Consider the following 23,962-nt stretch of genomic DNA (forward strand, 5'->3'; position numbering starts at 1 on the left):
AACACCAGTACATGCTTCTAAATCTGTCGTGCTGGATCTTGAAAACCTTCTGTCGGCGTTGAGGACTGGTCTTCTTTTTCTACTCAGGGTGTTGAAGGACCTCCAGGGTTACCAGGGAAGCCAGGAAAGAGGGGCTCGAGAGTGAGTATCTTACAGGTCTCTCTAATCCCATCTCTGCTTCAACCTACTCTCAAAATATTCCAAAAGCCTGATTTCGCCATTCTTCATTTCATGTGTTTATCTTGTCTGGCAGAAGCGCAAAATCAGCACCAACTGCATTGATGTAGTGGACCTTTACATTTTGTTCAAGTACCCAGACACATCTTTGGATTACGGACCTTTGTTCAGCCAGGCGTTCGTTTGCTTTGGCTCGGGGTCGGTTCAAGCTGCGCCTCTGCGCTGCCAAAAACTGCCTGTTAAGCTCGAAAGCAAACGAGCAAAAGCTACAAATCTGACTGCTGCCAATGTACAATTGATTAAGGGCGCATGTGGTAGGAAGCTGACAGACCTGGAAAACCAGCAGAGTGTTTGTATGTCAGAAGCTTTCAGGCTTCCTCCCTTTCAGTAGCTTTGCTTAAATTAGGCGCAGGTCCTCTGCCAACTTTGGGGTCGACGCTTTGTTCGGTAGATCCTGCCTGGTACGACCACATTGCGGAGGTTTCTTCAAGTTCGTTTTCGCACAGAAAATGTACCTGCTGTATGTGTGTCTCCCTGTGTCTACTCCCACCTATTAGTTAAAGCATCTCAAGCAGGCATGAGGCGGCTCAAGTAAGCGCAAACCAGCTCTGCGTGTCAGTCGCTCCTTCGCGGAGGCTCACCCACTGCTCTTACAAAATACTCATGTCACAAAGTAGTTTGCTTGTTAATACCTGCCGCAGACCCCGAAACTGTGTCCTGTGGTCAGGCTGTGAAGGGTGGCCTGTGTGGGAACCCAATCTCTTTATGCAAGGAAGAATGAAGCCTTTGTTCCCTTCTTATTAAAGGCATTTAGAGCCTGTCACAGGCTAAGCAACTGTATCCAGTAGTACACCTCCTTCTGCTGAGTTCATTCACCATCACATCAAAGCAAAGGCAAGAGCAAAAACACACACTGACAATAAGGAAGGGTGTATTTTCACTCTGTTTCTGTGGCGCGACGAGGCTTCCCTGCATCGATCGTGTGATTAGGACCGATTGCGGTCCGAACACATGTGACCCACCTGTGGCTCCAAAGTGGTCTCTGGTCTGGGCGGGCGTAACTTGTGGGCGAGCAGTTGCTTTCACTATTATAATTTTTAAGAGGCTCATGCTGATGAGGAGCAGTCTCACGTGGAAGCTGAAGAAGTGTCAAGTGGGTTTGTCAGACTTCCTTCTTTTGGTCGTGTGAAAGGTGGGACTAATACATTACATACAGTGCTGGAGCTCGAAATATACGAAATATGTGTTTTTATATATATATATATATATATATATATATATATACAGCACACGTTTTCATCACTGTGAGGAAGGAAATAGAAAACTTCCTTGTAGACGGGGTTAAAAGATAATGGACTTCAGACAAACGACACAATTACGGAAGCTTGAATAGCCTTTGTTCTGTAAAGCTACCGTTCCTTCAGGACATATGTGAATAATTTCATTCTCCTTTTTTTTTTTTTTTCTTTTTTGGAAGGAACTTATCTCATTTCCTTCAGATAATTTAAGCCTGGTAATGAACAGCTTCATAATGTGAGACCGACAGCTACGGCTGCTACGTTCTGTACTAGCGCGTGGCCCATTTGGGTCACCCTTGCTTCGCTCACGCTGACAGTGAGGTGTCATGTCTGACAGTCTGACCGCGCTGCAGAGCAACGCCTCTGACACGTGACGGTGGTGTCGCCGCTGGTCGGCAAAGCCACGAGTCCGGCGTGGAGTCGGTATTCAGCCGGCTAGTGGGGAAAAAAAACCATGAGAGCGGATCAAAGAGGCCTTTGTGAAGGGAAATGGACCTGCCAGCGTGCAGTCGGCGCGTGATGCTTTTTCTTTGTGAAACTGAAACCATTTGCACAGCAGAGGGGGGAGCTTTTTTTCCATGCTTAACCCGTTGTCATTTGTTATCGCCCGTATGCTAATATGGCTGCAAGCAGTGGAGCTTTCATTGCAATTAACGTGAACAAATGAGGTAAACAAAATAATGGCATGAATCACGTCCTGGCGCTCCCCCACGTTCCAAGAGCTGAAGGTTCAACATTAATAACATTCATAATGACGCAGCAAACACAGTCTGAAGTGACTCGAGTGGTGCACAGACTTGGAAAAACGTGAGGAAGCTGACAGAATTTCATTTTTCCTGTCATTTTCAAACAGATTTTTTTTCACCGTAAAATACCATCAGCTGTCAGACCATGATTGCGCCTATTTATTTGCAAGCCTGAAAAATCTACATCCTCCGGATTTATCATTTGTCACTAATTGTATTCCTACTAATTGATAAAAACTCCATGGTCTTAAGCAAATGGTACTTTCCAAGGTAAAGTTCCTGCCAAAAATAAAGCAAGTGAAGGCTGGTTTCTGTTAAATATGCCTCATGATTTCCTCACGTGGAGTCGGGCGAAGGTGTCAGAGGCTCTGTTTGGGGCTAATGGCAAATGAAAACAGTAGCACTCTATATGTCACGCCAGTAAAAGTCATAAGCTCACGTCGTAAACCTGGTTACTGCAGTTGCCGTGTGTGCGTTTGTGAAATTTACCCTTGTATGTAGTTTGTTGACTTTCTTCACCCATAATTTCTAATTGGGCCTGAGTAAAGAACTCTTTTCAGTGGTTCCCCAGAGGACTATTCATCCCTCCTCTCACCCACATGAAAGTAGACGGACAAAGTGACTCATTCTCTCCGCCGCGCTCCTCTCTAGTGGGATGACACCGGCCCACTCCAGAGCCGTACCTCCTCACCTATTGTATTACAAGAATGCGCTCTGTAACGTTCAGTCCCTGCCTCTCCTCCTCCCCCTCGCCTCCTCCCCCTCCCGTCGCATCCTATCTGGAGATAATGACTTCCATACGTTTTAATATCAAGCAAGGGGAAAAGGGGGAATGCTCTGAATGGAGCTGGAGGAGGAAATCTGTCGATGAGCTTCTGTTAAGTGTCTCCATATGCTGCCCAGCAGTGAGTGCCTGTGAGGGGAGAGGTCTGGCCACTCAGAGCGGAGGGAGCGGACGGCGAGCCCGAGTCTGTTTTGATTCCTCTTGGCCGGCCGTTAATGGCCGCGCGGATACGAGGCCGAGACGAGAGCGCTGACCGGAGTGTATACTTGCCCCGTGAACTCGCCCTCTGCGCCGCAATTTTCACTTGAAGGTCTCGCAGCCAACGGAATGCAAGAATGGAGCTGGACACACAGTAGCTTCCTGTTTGGAGGATCAAAACGTGTTTCGCCGCCTTCAGCTTTGCTGCAGAATATTTTCCATTCGCAGCCTACACACAAATGTGCAGTTGATTTGAAAAGAATTGACTAAGATGCCTCAGGAAGTCGTGGCTCCGTTTTTGTTTTTTTTCTCTCTCGCAAACAGTCCCCATTTTGCAGGCAAACTTCCAATCCAAAGTTGCCCCGACTCAACTTTCTGTTTTCTGTCCTGTCAGTCTCTGCTCCTGCGCTTCTTCTAGTGCTGAATTATTTGTGGGGGGGGGGGAAGTCCCATCCTAATGAAAGTGTTGGCGCAGGTGGTTTGATGGATGAGTGGCCTTCACATTGTGGGAACCTCAGAAACCAGTGGAAAAGAGTGGGAAGGAGGAAAAACCTATCCTTAAGGCTGAATTTGAACAACAAGGCAGACAGTCTGGAAGCACAGAGCACCTTCACTGAAACCAAACAGAAACACACCAGGGAAATATAAAACATATATAACCGCCTTTACTTAATGTCTGTCCACCTGTAATCATGTGCTGTCTGTTTTCAGGGTCCTCCTGGGCCGCATGGAAACCCTGGTTTTGCTGGACCCCCTGGAGTAAAGGTACGGCAATGAAAAATTCTATAGTAGGAAAATATTCAAAAACGTAGAAGGTGAAATCGGAAAAATTTTAAAAAAATAACGTAGTTATTCAAAACCATTGGAATTCACAAAAGCTATGCCATCGAGTCATCTGAGCCACAGAGGCACAACCGTTAAGTGACTATTTTTCATTTCTTGCACTTTGATCAAAGTAAGGTCTCCCAATTCGTGGTAAAAACTAAAAGTGGATTAGAAATCTGCCAACACGCCTGTGTTCTAAACTGACCGATCGATAGAATTCTTTGGCGTTGCGAAGACATTATTAAAAAATGTGCGAGCCCTTTAATTAGGGTTCACACTTCTTTTTCGTGCCCCTTAAAATGCAACTGCTTTCACTCTGTCCTACTCTGCTCACGCTGGACAGAATGCATGATGAGCTCATCCAGGCTCCGGCTGGCTCAACTCACTTTATTCGACTTCTATCCTGCTTCTAGCTCATTAGGTTTTGTTATCTGTCACCACAATTATATTTTGATAGCCTGTACAACCCTGTGTATGCGGACCGTCTCGAGTTCAAGCAAAGACAAATCACTCATAAATGTCCACACATGGATCAAGATGTAAGCAGACTGCCAGACAGTTTGAAATCCTCTTATCTGTGTTCAGGTTCCCAACCTAAACACTCAATTCAGTTCTTTTCTCTTGACCCATTTCTTTTTTTTTTTTTTTAGTGTGATGCTGTTTCAAAACGCACGCATGGGATTCTGTGTGATTTCTGCTTTTATCGCAGTCACATTTTAAATTGTGCGAAGCCCAAGTCTGCAAAGCATGACATTGTTTGCAACCATCTTAAAAAAAACAAAACAAAAAAAACTGACAGAATATGAAAATATTTTTAAAAGGCCATTAAGGATTCCATTAATGTGATATCTGTACAGCAGCAAAATATGTTGCGTAATTAATGTGGACTGTGAGTCCATAGTGTACTGCTGATTGTGGAACTCTCACAGGATCCAAATAGTTTCAACCAGAAAAAAAAAAAAAGATAAAAATATATTAATAATCATCAGTTTCATAGCAGGGCTCATGTTTTGGTACATGCAGCTCTGATACTAGTCTGTGGTCTGGATCTGACTGTTAAAAGTTCTGGCGTTTTGCACACGTGATATCAGTTTGACAGTGCATTGCTTAAAGCTTAATTTTCTCTTTAGGGGAGAGCCGTGGTTTTGACTCACTCATTTGCTTGTACTTGTCATCCATCTGTGTTCCGACTGGCTGGAACTGTCAGCGCAGCAGGCTCCACAGCTCCATGATGATAAGCCGGCCCGATATCTCAAAGCTTTTGCGTTACAGACCACACCGTGTGTTTAGAGGCCGAGGTGCTTTCAAACACACAGTCCAGCGAAAGGGGAAGAGGTGTGTTTCCAGGAGCAACAAGACCTTCCCCCCGGCTGAGTGTGACCCATTTGTACACAGACCCCCCACAGCAGGTTGTTTGACACAGTTCTCTACTTGGACGAACAAGCCAAAACACGCTGCGTGTGTTATCCCAATTTTGTTTTGAGTATGTCACTTTATCTGGATGTAATTAGAATAAATCGGAACAGGCCCGATGAAAGTTATTCTGCTGTTACGCAAGTAGGAGATACTTCTGGTCATTTTTTTTTTGTGTGGAGAAATTTAGAGGTTAAAGTGTTACATTTTGGAGGTGCAGAAAAGCACAATGTTGTCACGAACAGGGAGTCATTTATCAGTTGTATGAATTAATGAATAAAGAAGCCAGGAGACCTTTCTACTGAAACACGATCAGGCCATCTGAACACAATGGTCCAAATGGGATGGAATCCTCATTCATGCCTTCATTTGTAATGACTTAAAAACTGCTGCACCGCTGGAACTTTCTCAACAGTTGCATGTTGGTAGAAGAAATAGCTCTCATACACCTTAAAAAAAAAAAAAAAAAAAAAGTTTCATCAGCAGTCATCAGAAAGTGAGTTTTAACACGAGACTTCACTTCATGCCCAACCTGTCAAGAAAAGTGTACCAGCTGATTTGCACTCCATCTCAACGCTCCATCCAGCTCTTGGATTCCTTTGCCTGAATAAAAAAAAACCACAGCCTTGCTCAGTGTTGTGATATAAAAAAAAGTGCGGTGTGTACTAGAACTGCCGCAGGAGTTTGTCATTTTCTTTTCTCCTCCGTCGAGCATTTTGGAAGTCGTTGAGGTCCTGCGAGAAACCCACACTGCGTTAAATGAATCGTGTCAAAACGCAATCAACTCATAACAGCTGTTGCCTTGTCACAACGTCGAACGCTGGTTCGCGTCGTCGTCTTCACCGGTTGTCCTCTTAAAGACAGTTCCAAATTGCTAAGCAAGTATGTCAACCTGCGGCGGCACTCAAAACTAAATGTCCAAAGATGGACTTCCACCGCTCAGCAAACTACACTGGTGACTTAAGCCACCATGAGTAATGTCCTGGCCAGCATTAGCATTGTTTGCTAGTTAGCTAACATGCCCCGAAACGCTGTGGTTGCATCTTAATGAGCATTGTAGTTGTGGTTGTCATTTATGGGTGATACAATTCGATTGATGTTGCCTTTTATTATCTGTTGTTAAAAAACTGGAGAAGAAATGAAAGGAAAAAAAAAAATCTGTTGTCACTTCCAGATGGAAATGAAATTTTGGACCAAGTGTTACAACCTTTGCACACTTTGTACCTTACGGTCAAACCTTGTGACTGTTGTGCACATGCCCAGAAAGCACCGAGAGGACTCCCACTGCCTGAAAAGGGAGAAGAATGTACGCAAACGCTCTCCATTACTCCTCACTCGCTTGGTGTAAACCCAGTCGGCCCGCGGGCATAAATAGACATTACGTTTGTATAAATACAACCGCCAGACCCACCAACAAGTCGAACGAACTCCGTTACTCTTTGATTGTGTAAATCAATGCAGCGACGAGGCAAACTCGTCTGTTGCCAGGTGAGATTCCAGGGCAGCGAATATGCGCTTGTACTGTGCAGAGGAAACGACAGGTTTGCACCATTTAAACTGTGCAATGAGGGAAGCTGCTTTGCCATTCTGTGTTTCAGGGTCATAAAGGAGATCCTGGACTGTCCCCAGGACAAGCCCCAGAAGGACACAAAGTATGCACGTTGCCATTTGCTGTCATTTTCGTTATACAGCTTCTCAGTATTTGCAAACATCCAAATGGTGATACTGATTCTAAATGCCTTTATTCCAGGGAGAGTGCGGAGTCATGGGACCTCCTGGGCTGCCTGGCCATAATGGACGAAAGGTAGATTAACCGCTTTTTCTCTTTTCTGCAGAGGTTTGGCCAAATTTCAATTTATATATAGTTTCTTTTTGAAAATCCCTTCATATTAAAGACTTGTAGAGTTCCAGAGATCCCGGGGTCAAACCTGCTGCGCCATGAGGGTCCTCTGAGGGTGGGAACCAGTGCACTGGTGCTTAGAGGCTCTGGCCAGATGTGAATGTGGAGCTCTTGTAAAAGCATCCCTTCATGCAGCCGTTTGAGGAGCCACATCTGCGTGTTATTTCTCTCCTGTGGCCCGAATATCTGGGTTATTACATCATGGGTATCCTAAATGATAAAGGGAGTTGGGGAGAGTTTATTGAGTCAAACATAAGTTTTCAGTGCTTTGTCCAAAACGTCCGTTATGTCACAACTCCTCCAAAGAGAATTTATTCCAAAGAAGTGGGACAAGTTATCTTATGTGTATGTTTTGTAATCTGGTCCTGCACTGGGCCTTTGATTTGGACTTCCCATTTGGACTTAGCTTGGCAGCCCTGACAGAAAGTGATGGCTTGCAGCAAATGTTTTCGTCATGGCCTTTTGCATTTTATCCTTGGCCTTTCTCCCAACTGCCTGCCATCCCACTGCGAGTAATTGCACATCTCAAACAGAGCAGAGCCTGCTGGTTTTTCCTGCAGCAAAGAAGGTCTGAAGTGTCTCTGAGTGACCATTCACCCTTTTTTTTCTCGCATTGTCTGATGCAAATCTTGGATGCATCATATTTCTACTTTGATGAAAATTCTTTTTTTTTCAAGTTCTGTCAGTACTTAAGCGCTTCCTCGGCTTCGACCCTTTTGGTTCTCAGTGAGAAATAATTAAAACAACTTGCACAAACTTATAGCTTTCTTTATTTTATTATTTCAGCGGCTCAGTTGTTTCACTAACCAGGCTTGATCTTAAAAAAGGAAATTGGAACTTCTTGGGGATTCTTTCATGTGTGTATTGTCAAAATTTAACAGGATGGTGATGAATGATTTGGACATCAGAGCGCAGAGCATTGAGTCACACAGTGTTTTCATTGACCATTCAAGCAGAATGAGTTTTTTTTTTGCACAAATCAGCTCTTCCGATACAATTTTCTGAGAATTATGATCCAGATCCGGATGTACACCAAAGTTTTTCTTCATCCCTCTGCAACGTACCAACAGCATTGAAACGATTGCGTTAAAAGAGGTGAGGAATAACCTGAGGTGTTGCTCATAAGTAAAGATATACAAATGAAGCACTCTGACTCAAATAAACACACGTTTTTCTCTGGACCTGAGAAAACAACAACTGAAACTGCAGATTTCACACTGTGTTTGGATTCTCGCTTACGATCAACAACTCGCGTCTCACTGAATATGGGAATTTTCCACAGCAGCTGTGCCGCCTTCACCATCAGTTACCTCCCCACTCCGGAGACGCTGCCTGTCAGCATCTAATTCCCTGAACGTTTCACAAAACCGCTATTCAGAAAACAAGAAAACACAAACATCTGAAATTGATTCATCAGCAAGGGTGCCCGGTGCCATAGACCGTAATGTTCAGAGCAAATTGAATCCAAGTGGACGTCCATTCTTTTTGAATATAACCCGAATTTGCTTTGGAATAAGGAGGAATAAAGAAGTGAACGCCTGCAAAGAGAATGACTGAGAGAGAATGGCTGAGGCACCTGACCAGCTGAATGTTCCGGCAACATCTGCTAAGACAAACAAAGTCATAAAAGCTTGTGGATGATAAAAAAAAGAAAGACCACAAAAGGCCCTTCTTCTCCTCCTCCTCCTCCTTCTTCTTCTCTCTGATTACACCCTGCAGTTTATCATGTCTTCCTGGCCACTGTTGACAGGAACACGCCCTGGAAAAGATAGTAAGAGACAAACCTTTTGCACCGTGGATGGTATCAATAATGAAAAAAAAAAAAAATCCACCTAAACAAATAATACAAGAGGAAAAGTGAAGAATCAGAAAAGAAGCGTTACACAATCTCAGGAAACTTTTCTTAGAAAAGTCCCTGTAGTTTTCTTTCTCTCTAATGCTTGTGCTCACGCACACACGCACGCACGCACGCACACGCACGCACACACGCACACACACACACACACACACACACAGACCCTCCTATGGGACACAATAGCATGAGTGCAATAATGTCTTGGCTGGAACTGCAGCAATCTGTAACACAATCGGACAATGCCGACTGTTAAAACCATCTGGCGCCAGCAGATTCGCCGCGTCATTTTAAACATTGTGAGCGCTCCAAGCCCAGCAACAGAGAAGAGCCTGACACATTGTGATTCATGAAGCGCGGCAGGCTCATGGGAAAAAAAAAAAAGACAGGTCTTTTTCAAACCTGACGGCGTTTTTTTGTGGGCGTGGTCCAGTCGGGTTTGTCTCCTTCTTTTTTTCTCAATTCGATTTATTAAGTTTGGGTGCGATCTGAGTTCGTTGTGTCATGCCTGCGTTAACTTTTAAAACCCCCCCAATCCCTCACCTGTGCAGCTGTAGACACACACTGAGCATCTTGCGACGCAGATCATCACCCGCCTAACAGAGACGAGCTCCATCGGCTGGGCTCCGCTCGGGGCCACCAGACACCTTATTCCTCGCAGCTGTTTCCAATCTGCTCCCTTTTTCTTACTGATCGCTCTCCAGCGCTTGGAAGCCAAGGAAGTCCTTACAGGGCACCATTGTATTCAGATTACTCTGAGTTTCCATCGTCTCACACACACACGAGAGCCGGCGAAACTGTGACCTCCCGCCGCTCTGCCGTCTCTCGCTGCTCTGCCGAGCATTGTGCTCGGTTATGGCCTGCCGCCACCGACTGCGGAGAGAAAAAAAAAAAGTGTGTGAAGACGTAATGAGGTGCACGGCGGGAGAGTCACAGTGTGTGTGTGTGTGTGTGTGTGTGTAAAGTGCACGATCAGCTTTGCTTTGACACGTGCGTCGTTTTCTACATTTCCCTCACCACTTCTTTTTGGTTATTAGCTTTGAGCAATATTCCCCCGTCTGCATCGCCGCGTTGAAAAAAACAACTGAAAAAAACCCAACAAAAACACTTTCAAACCTTGCTGAGTCAGATTTTGTTTTAGTTTTTTTTTTTTTTTTTATGAGAGAGGAATATTTTTCAGGTGGGAATTCCTTTTTGCATTGTAATGAAAACCAAAATTGACAGAATGGAAAACATTTAGTTTTTGTCTGCCAAGGAGCGACTCCGTGTTCAGTTGTGTTCGCGAGGGGAGACACGCAGCTGCTGCTGCTGCTGCTGATGATGATGATCTGGTGTCACTTATACTAATTAGAAAATGTTCACTCTTTATTGGCGGGTTGAACTGAGGGAGAATGTCATTCTTTGCCACATTTGTGTCACACCGTGGCTTTGCAGTAGAGCTGTGAAAATTGTCCAGTTGTCTTTCTTCTCTCTCTTTCTTTTTGCAACGCACACACACACACACACACACACACACACACACACACACACGCACACTCACACGTTCTACAGGGACACTCTTCATTTCCCTGCTATTACTGTACTCAGCTGCGGGCTGGCTTGGACGCTCCAGACACATTCCTCCGCAGTTTCTGCTGTACTTTTTTTGCTCCCAGAAATCTTCTCAGATGTCTCCGACTCCGAGCGCACGCCCATCTGTCACGCATGACAAACAATCGCCATCAAGGCGCCTGACACATCTTAACTTGAAATAAATCTCCGCTGCCTGCGGACCGGCGTTCTCGTCGTCACTCATCCTCGCGCATCCTCAGAGATGAACTCATGCGCTTCTCCTTCTCTGTTTCATCCTTCTGCGAATCCACGCCTGAAGATTTATGCCTGGGATCGTCGTTCTGAGTCACGATGACATCGGACGGCCAAATCTGTTGGATCGTTTAGAGGTCTTTTCCAAAGCGCATCACTTGCTCATCATCAACCTTTGGTTTTCAAGCTGAGATGCTACACCGGACTGTCTGTTTATCCTTATTGGACAACATTTACCAACAAACGTAACTCAGAGACGTAGAGCTTGAATCCGGTCGCTCCCTCGACCCCATCGTGCCTGCTGGTAACCATAATCCATAATTATGAACTCTGCAGTCAGACGGCCTCGTTGTAAATTCTGATCATGTGTCCAAACTTAAGGGTATTAATATTCATTTGATCCTCGGTCCTCAGATCAGCTCTGATGCGGTATCGATGACTGCGTCATAGATTTCTATGCCATGTGACATTTGACATGGTGCGGAATGAGAAGTGTAGCAGAGAGAGTTTACTTTGAGGGAGGTCCCATTGGTGCACAGTTATATCAATTTAAGGTGAAGGCAGGAGACTGTTAGCCCGGGGCAGCGTGAGGACTGGGATCCAGATACAGTGTAACCAAATTGTGACAAATGGTTGAGTGCAGGGAAATTTGTGAAAGTTTGGGATGGATGCCTGCCTGTATCAGCTTCAAATTTAATGGATCTCACGCTTGAGAGTCAGTCAATCAGTCTGCATGACAGCAATACAAGACCTCTGCCTTGCTTTTTCTTTTAGAATGCAATGACATTTTTATGGCAATTTTCTAAAATGATGGTCTGAATTGTCCTGAATTCTGACTGGTTTGAGATTGCCTGGCGTCCTTTGCTCGTGGATCTGCAGCGTAAAAAAAAAAAAAAAAATGCAGAGCAGGAATTGACAGAACTAGTCGAACGTGCAATCGTTCTGCAGCTGTTTTACGTCATTTTTAATCGATCCAACCAAATAACCAAGGGATAGTTTTCATCAAGTGCCCAATATTGCCCAAAGTAAAGCGGTAAAATGCAATAAGATGATTGTAAAATGCCTAAGTACAGGATAACGCACTGAAGTTACTGTGTTCTTTTGGTTTGTTCTTGTTTGCCGCTCCAGAAACGAAAACACAGCTTTTATACGAAGTGCATTTATCTGATTCAAGTCATTTGTTCATCCCTTTCTCTCTTCCTCTCTCTCTCTTCTGAAGTTTAATTTTCCAACCAGTAAAGCAGCGTTGAGATTAAAGGTCTCTCTTGCACATGTTGTCCTTGCCAAAGCAGGCAGCAGCACATAAAGCAATGTTACAGCTTATGTAAAAGAGCTCAGTCACGAGTCCACACCATCCGAAAAACAAAACAAAACAAAATGCTTTACTGACACTTCATTCAGTAATCATCCCAAAAAAAAAAAGGCCCATGCGAGCAGCTCCACAGCTGCTCTTTACTTCTTCTGGCCTCTTGTGTCTCGGGCGTCACGTGACGACTCCTCTTTCGCAGAAAAAAAATAAATAAACAGAGAAAAATTAATCGAGCGACATTGCAACGGCATTGACGGCTCGCCCTTGATAAATATCCTGTCTCGTCACGCCGGCCCGGCCTGCCTGAAATCAATGGAGGGGCCTTTCAATTGGAGCCCTGCTTTTTAATCAATACAAATGTGTCACGGGATGTTTACAAGTGGAGATTTAAAGCCTGCCGCGCACACCGTGGCTACGGATCTGAGAGCCCTCGCAGGTCTCCTGATGGCAACTTGTTTGTTTATGCTGCCCCCCCAACACACACACACACACACACACACACACACACACACACACACACACACACACACACACACAGGCTCTGGCTGCCTGCAGCTCGCTCGCTCCCGCTGGCCGCAGGCGGCCACAGCTTGTTGCTAATGACTTCACACTTGAAGGGACAGATGTGCATTTCTACGGTGGATCTGAAACCACCGTAGCCCTTTGAGTCTGAAAAAACAAAAAATAAGAATAATTTGTGTCGGCAGCTGCTGCGCCCACTCGAGACGGCCGAGCATTAAGGTGGCCATTAATTACCGCTTTGGGTCTCGCTTTTTCCTGCCTAATTGGTTCACAGGTCGAAATCCGTACGACGTCGTGGGAATTCTTTTGTCATTCGGCCAAGTGGCTGTGTCCAACCAAACAACACACACAGAAAAAAAGGCCAGTGTGCTTGGCCATAAGTTGGGGGCCTTTTTACTCTGAGTGAGTCAGCTGTAGCTGTCTGTCTTTTTCTCTAAGTTTTGCAGTTGTTATACTTGTCACGTTGCAAACGTTGAGCTCAGAGTTAATTGCTTGAATATTTATTGGCCAGCTATTCTTTATATTTCTAGAAACTCCTGGGTAGAAGATTGAGGGACTATGATGACTCCTTTTCTGCCTTTGACTCGTTGGGTGTATGAGTTATTATCTCCCTGGCCCTACTGCTTTGAAATGGGTCGCAGCTTTGTTAAGTGTAATTGGGTACTGTGCAAATTGCTGTAACTTTATTATGGGCTTGTGATATTGATCATATATTGAACACCACGAAATGTCCACTACTGATTTTCTTCAATGCAATGAATGTTGTCTGTTAATCATTCTTGTCCATTGTTGTTATGATTCTCATTAATCCGAGTATTGGTGGACTTTTGTTTTAATGACAATTTCCCTCTTGTGGACATTATGGTATATTTCATCTTCTCTATTCAAGGTGGTGAGTTTCTTAGAACAGAACTACCGTGAGCATGACGCTCACGGCACCGACAATTACTGACTGTTTTTTGTCTATGTGATAAAGATGTAAATCGTAATCTCATCTAAAACATTGTTATCATCTCATCAACAGGGACCGAAAGGTCATCGCGGTCCTTCTGGTCTCCATGGTGAACCTGTGAGTATCTAATAACTGCAGTTGCAATCTGTGTTTCCTCTGATCTGTATACCGAAAGAGCAGGTTGCTGGCAGTGTAGCTCCACTGACCTCTTGGCACAAAAGGTCACATACAATGCAAATATTCATCTGAGTAAAATTGAAATGTTTTTGGACATTAATATATGTGTTCAAGCCTGCGCATGGGAACGATGTGATTGCTGATTCTGACAATTGCTACTGCCCCTTTTTAGAAAGTGTGAGCTCAAGAAAAAAGGTTCTGGCAATTGGCTCATTGTGATGTCACAAAAAGAGGTCATCCCCCAGGCTACTTACGAAACCCCCAGCCTCTTTGTTTTGGTTTTCTTTGAAACATTTCGAAGGTCCCAAAACTCGACAGGGACCTAAAAATGTCTAAATGCTAACTGAGCGCTAAGATTTTACAGGCAAAAAAAAAAAAACACAGCTTGAACTAATAGAGGTATTACATCATTACTTCTGTAAGAAATGGGTCACAGTGTTTGAATGCAAATGTTATCGCCTGAAGTTACTGGCAAAATGACACCTGACGGACGGCCAAATTGTGTTTTTCTTCACACGCCGGGCCTCCTCTGCCTCCTGACGTGTCGCTGCGCAGACTCAAACCGGCGGCACGCTTTTGCTGTGTTTGACGGCTTCGCTGTGCGTCACGGCAAGATCTCATCAGGAAATGTTTACTGTTTTGATAGTAGGAGGCCTAAAGTAAACAGGCTGCGGGACGTCTTCCCATTTATAGTTGCAGGAATGAGGAGTTAAGGGGAACGGCAGGGCCAGAGTACAACAACCCGCTGGAGACTTTTCAGTTGGAGATACAAGACATTAGACATGAGTTGTTCTGGAATCTTGGCGCGAAGAAAGAGGGAGAGATTTTTGGCGGAGGTACAAGTGGGCTAAATAGTTTGGACACCCTGAGGTCATTCCTCTTCCTCCTGCCTCCTCCTCCTCGTCCTCCTGCTCCCTCCTCCTCCTCTTCCTCCTCCCCCACCTCTTCCTCTCCCTCTCCTCTCTTCTTCCTCCGCCAAAATCCTGTGTACTATCTGAGAGGGAAGAAAATGTGCTGTGTCACGATCCAAAAGCTTTTCTGTGTCCTCTGCTGCAGCGCAGGCTCGCTGCGTTCTCCTTTTCGAGACGAATTACTCAAGTCCACGCAACTTTTTTTGGGCTATATTTATCTTTTTATTTTAATACCGTCAATATCAATATTGTCTGTAACTGGAACTGATTTAACTGTTTTCTATTTCTGAATCCCAAGGTTGATCTTGAGATGCTTTGCTAGTGCAATACTGGACAGGCAGCTGCCCCTTCTGGTCTCTCTTGCAAACATTAACGCAAATTCCAAATCACTAAACCCATTATGAATCTTCGGTATCCTTCACTAACCAGATTTAGATCTCACAAATCCATTGACTCACTCATCACGGCACTAAATCCACTCTCTAAACAAGTTAATCTTTTGAACTTCCTGTTTAGCAATATGAAATGTTGACCCAAGGGTTCTCTGCTCTCTCTGCTGTGGAAGAAAAGGCTTTTGAGCCATAGGGTGTAGCTCACCCACACAATCTGAGGAACACGTTCATGCAGGCTCTGGTCTGCAGGACTGAACGCAGCGGTTGCGGCCCCCTTCTTTTGTGCATGCCGTTGATGTATCAATTTCCCTATCAAGTCATCTATTTTATCCCACAACACCGGCTGTGGGACTGAGGTTGCCTCAGACTCACCAACCCTAAGTGTATACACAGTCTCAGTTTAATGAACTGAGTGAGTCAGGGACCAGCCGTCATGACTTTACAAATTTACTTGTTTTTTTTTGCTTGTGCTGAAACAATGTCTGTATGACTATCTATCTATCTATCTATCTATCTATCTATCTATCTATCTATCTATCTATCTATCTATCTATCTATCTATCTGTCTGTCTGGGACTGCATTTTGTCTTGTCTCATCACACAAGGTTTTATACCATCATGTCAGTGCGGGGAAATCATTAAGCCAGCTCTTCTTCTTTGTAGAGGTGTTATAAAAGAGCACAATGGAGGCAGGGAAGGCTTTGAGAACAAGAAGGAAAGAAAAGTGAATCACATTTTTTCACAGGACACCGTGTCACTTACTTATTTCTTGAAAAAAAAACAAAAAACTCTTGTCTTTGGCTGCTGATTATTGAAATCACGAAGCCACCCCACTGGCCTTTCTTTCTTTATGTTTTAATTAATGTCTCTCCCTCTGTCAGAGCTGATCTCAGTTCTGTCTTCTTATCCACAGGGTGGACAAGGTGGCGACGGGAGGCCTGGGGCCAAAGGCTATCCTGGCAGGCAGGTGCAGTAAATCTAGTGTTGCGGTGCCGATTGAGCAGGGCCACACACACACACACACACACGCACACACACATACACAGTGACTTAAATGAAGGTGTGAAGAGAGACAAGACATCCTTCAATGCTGTTTGCGAATTTTGTTGAGGAGCATCTGTGGTTCAGTCTGAGTGTGAAAAAGCCAGTCAAGCACCACTTTGAAGAGACAAAAACGGTCACAGACGTTTGTCTCGTACATCGGCTTCCTGGGTGCAAATTATACTCTGCTGTCCTTCTCAGTTTTGAGAGACATTTCTGTCCTCAATTGGAACAGAAGAGTATAATTTAAGAAGTATGGAAGTATTGGAGCATTTGGACTAAAAAAAAAAAGTAAATCTCTTCAAACATCCATTCAGCCACATGCGAAAGGGAACTTTTCAGTGTAGACAGGATGCTTCTTCTATGTGAACTGTGCCATAGACCGCTAGTGGTGTGATGGGCAAGGCTTTAGCTCCCCCTACCATCAGTGGGTCGTCAGTCAATCACCGCGGCCTTTTATTTAATGCCGAGCAGAGTCCATCCCTTAAGTTGCAGGGGAAGATTGTTCTGCACGGCTGGATTTTGCCACGGGCCTCTATTATATGCTATGAAACTGACTAGATGCATTGTTATGGAATGGGCTGATGTTTAATCGCCCAAGTGGTCATTTTAATGGCTATGGAAGTAAATGATCATTGGACTGCATCTGTTTTCTCACTTTAATGTCCAGGGTTTACCCGGCCCTGTAGGTAAAATGGGACCAAAAGGCACCAGGGTAAGTGGATTTCTGAACAATAACAGCAATGTTTTATTAAACATGAACTGTTGATTGCCGTATACCTGTTCCCTGAGACTAAAAACTCATATAACCCTGCCGCTATAAATTGTTTAAAGTACCCTCAGGAATGACTCCCTCTGTTTACAGTGTTTCATATTCCCATCACGCGCCCTCGCTCAGCTTCCCCTGAAGGCCACAGGGGAGAGAGGCACGGCTCTTCTCTGTATAGTCGAGCTTTTGAACTTTCACTTTGAAACGACCTGTGAAATACCAGCCAGATGAATTACTGCTGTGGATACCTAAAAAAAAAAAAATATATATATATATATATGCAGCATCTTAAGTGCCACTTGTGAAGCTGGTATCACTCTAATATTTGCAGTTGTGTGAAACTCTTTAAACAATTACCCTACAGGCTGTTTTTGTCAATGTTTGCCAAAGATCATAAAACTTTCTATCTCCCTCTGCAGCCAAGCCAGGCCACAATGCATGCAGATGTTCTTAATAAATGCCATTGTTTCATCCCATTTCTTTTTTATATTTCTCTTTATGGCCAGTTCTTCGTCATGCGTCTCATCCGCGGGGCAGGTTTAACCCCTGAGCTCTCCAGAGATCCCTGACGTGAGGGTATGTGCCCTTGGACTACATCGTGGAAGCCAGCACCATGCAGTCCATGGGCATATACACTTGCCTCAAGGCTTGGCTCTTCAATCCGACTTGAGAATAGGAAAAAGTCTGCAGAATTGTTAACAGATTTGAACAAATGTGTTTGCACTGTTGGCAAACCACCTACTGCTCTCAGACTAATTATGTGCCCTTGTTCACTCAATTCCCCTCCACTCGCTGTCTTTCACGTCTCTATTTCTCTCCTCTGTCTTGTATTTTTCTCCCTAGGGCCACATTGGCCTTCCTGGGCTTTTCGGATATCCCGGTGCTGATGGTGACAGAGTGAGTATCAGTTTTTATTTTTGTTTTCAAACAAATGATCAATGGATTCCTTGAGCATCAAAGCATCCATCTCCAAATCACAGATACAATGATCCTTGTCTAGCTTTCTCTTGGTGGGCTTAAATTGACTAGTCTTGTCTCATCTAGTCTGGGTTTAAAATAAAAAAAAAAAAACTTTTTCCATTTAAAGTTCCAAGAGGCCATTTAGTTACCCAGAACAACTTATCTTTCCCCTGAAAACAATGTCACCGACCCCTTGAAAAATATTTATTTATATAAAAAAAAAACACTCGCACACTTTAAAGTTCCTACTAAGTTCCTACACTCTTTGTGGGATCCTTCATGTTGGAAATGTGATGAAAACAAGACATTTGTGAGAAATCAACACCAAGCTGGGTTAGTTGTTGACACAAACCTGGCAGCGGAGTTTTGCATGATTCGGACCTTTCACGCTTGCCAAGTGGTGCAGTGTTTATCGCTGGGCTGCAAGAGTTGTGCTAATTTCTGATTCCTTTCCTCTTTTTCAGGGAATACCCGGTGTTCATGGGAAGAAGGGCAAGATGGGTAGGCCGGTAAAGTTTTCTCTCAACATACTTCACAAAAATGAGGATGTTCTGTCTTGATGTCTTGACTCTTCTGCACTGACGAGCTACTTTGAAGTTTACTGAGGCTGACTTAGGCTTTTCTTGAGTCTCGCCGCAGAGAAATGTGACAGACAAACCTGTGTCAGCAGATTAAATTCTTAGTGAGTTTCCTTTTTAAAAATCAGAAAGTACCAGCACCCTGCTCAACTAAACAAGGTCTGTCGGAGGGAATGAGAGAGAGAGAGAGAGAGAGAGAGGGAGTTTCGTGTGACTCAGTGAGCTTGTTTTGCATCAGACTTGTATGATAATGTGACATGTGGGTTTGGCTCGTGAGAGTCTGGACCCACACATCAGGAAAGTCTAACATCATTGGCGCCTGAAAGTTAATTCACCATTCTTGCAGGCTTGGACATGGAAACATCTCAGATTGCCTAATATATTTAGTAGCCAAGTCTAGTTGTTGATGTTCTCCCCCCCTCCCCCCTTCATTATTATCCGGTATGGTTTGTGACATTGGCTTGGAAGAAAAAGCAGGCCTGCTCGTAGTTAACTCCTGAGAAAAGCTTCTCTTTTCCTCTGTGGTCAAAAGTAAGTTCAATTGGTTTATGCAACAATTTTGTTTTTCATTCTGAATCAGCAAAAAGGAGTTTAGCAAAGTCTCTGAGGACTAACTGGAGAAGGACGTGGCGTGTTTGATCTCACGGTGATCCCTGTGAATCATGCAACCCAAGGCGATCCCTGTAGTCATTCTGGAGTTTCACAGGTGAAAAGAACTCCACCCAGTGGAAGTCTGTGGTATCTGCTGACTCAACATTAAAAAGCTGCAAAGGAAAAAGACAACGCGACTTCGTATTGCTCAGGTGGTGTCATCCAAATGTCCAGTAGCTTCAACAGTCTTGTTTGGCTTTGTGACAATGGTGACAGTGGATGGATGGAATGGAATCGCAACAGCATAGTTTTGCCACAATGTCCACTGTAGCTACTCATATTCACTGTGGCTTTTCTCTCTCTTAAGCTAGTCTCCAATACCTCCTTACCTAAAAACGTGGTGTTAGAGTCACAGCTTCAAGTCTGACCAGGCTGCATCGTCTTTCACACAAGGGTGACACCAGGAATGTACGGAACTATTCTTTTCCTTCGTTGCTATTGTATTTGCGTGGGATTCTGCGTCTACAGTACTTCTTTATTGGTAAGAATTCTTTCCATCCATGAACTTCCAGGATAACTATCCCTTCTATGTTGTCTAATTTTTCCCAAACTGGCAGAAAGTTCACTGGACTGGTCGCTCGCTGGAAATGTTTGCTACTCTCTCAGGAAGTTTCTGTCACATTTCCTGTGGGCAGGATGGAGGACACTGATAACACTAATGCTCATCACATTTATCAGTGTTTGCTTGGCTGTCTTGCAGTCTGTCACATCCCCCCTCCTCCTCTAGAGGTCTTGCCTCCATTTGATGCCTTCTTTTTTTTTTTTTTTTTTCCGCTCAACGTTTGCCGACTGCTCCTTTGTTCTCCCGCTTGTCATCTTCCTCACCATCTGTGGGTGGGTGCTGAGCTGCGACGTTTGTGGGATGAACGTTGACCTTGGCACGGTGACGAGCTTACATTTAGTGGGTGGCTGCACCTCATCACTTGTTCTACCTCTATAATAGAATTACTCACGCCGTGCAAAAAAAAGAAAAGAAAAAGAGACGTGGTCAGCAGTTCCGGGGCCAAGCTGCTTTATTCTGCTGTTTAGGCGAGTCCCGGTTATGGGTTCGTAGGTTGTCGAGTCCTCACTGCCGGCCTGGTGCACACAAATGCTGACATTCTGCCATTCGGAGAAGCTCGGCTGTGGAATTTCCTGCTCGTCTCGCAGGAATTATGGATGGGGCAGGCCTTTGTTATCTTTATTTATCTTCCAAATGTCTGTGATGGGAAACGCCTCCAAAGACTAACTTGATGCAATGATAATTTCAGGCTCATTGACGTGATCACATTATCAACCCTCTTTCTTTTCCTGTACGACTTGCCGATTAGTGCCCCATTATTCGCACTCGCCTCTCTCCCTGGTTCCATGACTGGTGTGTTTTGTGTGCTTAGGGGTTTCCAGGTGACTTTGGAGAGAGGGGACCTCCCGGCCCTGATGGACACCCAGTAAGTGACACAAAAACATTTCAACAGGCACCCTACACCAGGGGTCACCAACCTTTTTGAGCCTGAGAGCCTTATCGATGATACTGATCTATGTTAAGAGACTGATCACGTTAATGAGTTCTCACACCTTGTGTGCGTTCTTACACAGAGATATCCTCCGGCGTTATGCTGACTATTGACGAAAGGTGTTTGGGAAAAGTCATCAAAGAGCCATTATTATATATTATATGATATTATAAATGGCAAAATCCCATTTGTATTTGGCAAATCTCAATGGAGGACAGCACTGATATAATATAAATATCTATTATTACAATTGGAAACTCATCAGTCATTTATGGCTTTCTCTCAAACATACATTAGCGGACCCTTTGAGAAGTGACTCATTGGGCCTTTAACAAAGCATCTTTCCCATTACTTTGAGCAAACAAAATGAAAAAGACAAAGTGAAAAAAACAAACATCTGTATAAGACTTTTTCCATTTGCACAACACTGAGTTCGAGGCAAACCCACAACAATTGTGTCATCACCGTGCCTTGCCGATTCTCAAATGAGCGTCAGTAGCTTTACCCTTTGTAGCCTCCTTCAGGTTTAATTTCCACTGCCTCCACAGAGAATATGGGAACTTTCATTTGGGCTGCATTCATCTTCTGGCCATTAATAGGGAAATAGAGGAGGAGGGCGGGCGGCACAGAGCCGTGCGTTTTCCAAATCTCTGCTGGACGCGAGGCTTGAAGAGGATGCTGCTGTGGCGTGTGGCTGTGGGGTAGATCAAGTCAGGCTCCAACAGATCACTCACTGTGCCCAGCTGAGAGGCGAAACACATTACTAAGGATAACAAAATAAAAGAAAGCTCTAGTAAACAAGTATATCGGCATCCTATATGCCCCCAGCAGCTCAACATTTTCTGATAATGTAATCGTGTTTTATTTATTGTTATTTTTCTGTTTTCCGAGGGTGAACTGGGTGCTCCTGGCCCTGGTGGAGTCTCTGGTCTGATTGTGAGTGTTGTTGTATCCTTCTCACTTATTTTGCTGCTTGGATATTTTTTATGTTTTATGCTGTCTGTTTTCATTTCTTTTTATCTCCCCTATCGAACTCTGCATTTTCTGTCTTCTGGAAAGGATCTTGGATCAACCGTGCTTTATAGAACTCTTCACTCCTTTGCAATTCTTGCACAATTCTCTGTACAGACAGTCAGTCTGGATGTGCAATATGCGAGTTAGTCTTTCATTTGTGACTTTAATACTTTTTGCAATGCCGATAAAATAAATGCAAAACCAAGCTGACAGGATTTTGAGCTTGTCCATAATATGGAATACAGAAGGTGTTGGTTAGAATGAAAAATATAGTGCAGTATTTTAGTGCATTGTGTATCTTGTCAGCCAGTAACAACGTACAGAGAGCGGAATGGTATGATTTTGATGCGAGATTTGAAATGTGCCAAGGTTTCTATCAGCACTCGCTGAGACTGAAATCCGACTGATACTACAGGTTTTTAAAGGTTCTTTGGGTGCTCAGTATTTGAAGATGTTGTGTTGTTTGCAGGGAGAGATGGGCCCTGTTGGCATCATAGGTTTGCTTGGACCGCTAGGAATCAAGGTGAATCTTTTTTTTCTTGAGTTGATGCTAGTGATTCTTGCGATTTTGTTGGTGATTTACGAAGTACGTAAGAGATAAATTTAATTCTGCTTTATCAAGAAACCCTGATGGCTGCTGGGATTAAGGGTACCTTTTGCAAGAGTAGTATCTATTGCAACGCAAAAGTTGCAGCAACGCTCAATAATCTTATTTTCACTCTTTTCACGTTCTGTTTGTAAGGGTGTATCTGGCAACCCAGGGCAGCCGGGACATAAAGGTGATAAGGTGATCTGCATATGCCTTTTCTCTTTGTATACATTCAATGTCAAACAGTAAACTTCGAACAAATTTCCAAGTGTATTCTTGGGTAATTAAAAAAAAAGAAGAAATGCACAACTTGGACCTCACACTTCAGGGAAATGGAATTTGACTGGTGTTTGATTTGATCCCCACGTTTCCTTGTGTTTTTTTTTAGGGGGACATTGGCTTGTCCGGAGAGTCAGGAGAGCTAGGATACAAAGGGGACAAGGTATGTTTATATTTCTATTTAAAATAATTCCACAATAGTTTTCTGTTAAACGTGTCTTCACAAAAAGCACTTGACTCAAAATCACATTTTATGTATGTTTTTTTATTCATCAAGCACTGGAGTTTGCGGGTATCTTTCAACTTATGCTTTACCTCCATAACTTGTTCATACTGAGCTGGGCTTAATGTCACAGGGTGTACGTGGCCCACCTGGGTTGTCAGGCCCTCCTGGAAAACCTGGACCGCAGGTATGTCATACCATCAAACTAGCAAACATACCGTGAAAAATAAAATACTAGTCGTTTTGTTGACAAAACACTAATTATTATTATGACAAACAAACATATTTATTTACCTGCTTAAACTGTCCAAATATTGTGAATACAACACAATAAAAAAAAAATAAAAAAATCAAAAGATAGTCAATTCTATTCTCTCTGCTAGCTGCATAACAATTTATAATTTTAATTAACAACATAATACAACGCAAACTACCTCGAAAACCCATGAGGTGAATGGTATCAGCGATTTGGTTCAGAATATTTTGTGCTTTCTTTGTGAAAGAATAATTTCATCATTCATTTCTGCCTTCTCCCAGGGCAATTCTGGTGAAAGGGGCCCAGATGGTTTACCTGGTCCACCTGGACCAGAGGTAGCACCAGATGTTTGCTGCTGTTTCATTTTCAAAAGACAAATAAGTCATTTTAAATTAAGATTATTTTTTTTTTGACACGTTATACTCTGATTCTTCTTTTCTATCTTTATTGTTGTTGCCCAGGGTTTTCCAGGTGACATTGGCCCACCTGGACTGAATGGCCCAGAGGGACCCAAGGCAAGTAGAGACGTAAGGCAAGATTTGTCAGTCGGTTTTAGTGAGGGGGAGATGTAACGTCACTGTTTTGTCCTCAGGGAAAGAAAGGAGAGAGAGGTTTACCAGGTCCAAAAGGGACACCGGGGTTTCAGGTGAGACTTTTTGTGTTTTTGTTTTGAAAGGACCCACTTTTTCATCATACAGTCACTACAGAGCATCCTGTTCTCACTATGTGCGGCGTTCTCCAGGGCTCCATTCTAGGAACAATTCATTTTCTATTAGCGTATATGCTCCCATATGGACAGCACGAGTTTCAAAGTAAAAGAAATTGTTAGATTCTTCTGTTACAACAAAAT

The 23,962-nt window shown here is 43.8% G+C and overlaps 1 protein-coding gene across 1 annotated transcript in view; it reads left to right on the forward strand.

Annotated features, from left to right (window-relative positions):
* LOC142888017 (uncharacterized) overlaps positions 1–23,962 on the forward strand; it is a 58,883-nt gene that overhangs the window by 11,271 nt on the left and 23,650 nt on the right. Inside the window, exons 4-21 of the mRNA XM_076026023.1 lie at positions 88–141; positions 3,915–3,968; positions 7,040–7,093; positions 7,192–7,245; positions 13,852–13,896; positions 16,173–16,226; positions 16,971–17,015; positions 17,913–17,966; positions 18,494–18,538; positions 20,632–20,685; positions 21,643–21,687; positions 22,235–22,288; positions 22,508–22,552; positions 22,743–22,796; positions 22,990–23,043; positions 23,394–23,447; positions 23,574–23,627; positions 23,705–23,758. Coding sequence (XP_075882138.1) covers positions 88–141; positions 3,915–3,968; positions 7,040–7,093; positions 7,192–7,245; positions 13,852–13,896; positions 16,173–16,226; positions 16,971–17,015; positions 17,913–17,966; positions 18,494–18,538; positions 20,632–20,685; positions 21,643–21,687; positions 22,235–22,288; positions 22,508–22,552; positions 22,743–22,796; positions 22,990–23,043; positions 23,394–23,447; positions 23,574–23,627; positions 23,705–23,758 — 927 coding nt within the window. The remainder of the gene's footprint in view (positions 1–87; positions 142–3,914; positions 3,969–7,039; positions 7,094–7,191; positions 7,246–13,851; positions 13,897–16,172; positions 16,227–16,970; positions 17,016–17,912; positions 17,967–18,493; positions 18,539–20,631; positions 20,686–21,642; positions 21,688–22,234; positions 22,289–22,507; positions 22,553–22,742; positions 22,797–22,989; positions 23,044–23,393; positions 23,448–23,573; positions 23,628–23,704; positions 23,759–23,962) is intronic.

This window comes from Nelusetta ayraudi, unplaced genomic scaffold, assembly GCF_046127955.1.
Source record: "Nelusetta ayraudi isolate G7.1 ecotype Tasmania unplaced genomic scaffold, CSIRO-AGI_Nayr_v1 ptg000018l, whole genome shotgun sequence".
In the NCBI taxonomy this organism is placed as follows: domain Eukaryota; kingdom Metazoa; phylum Chordata; class Actinopteri; order Tetraodontiformes; family Monacanthidae; genus Nelusetta; species Nelusetta ayraudi.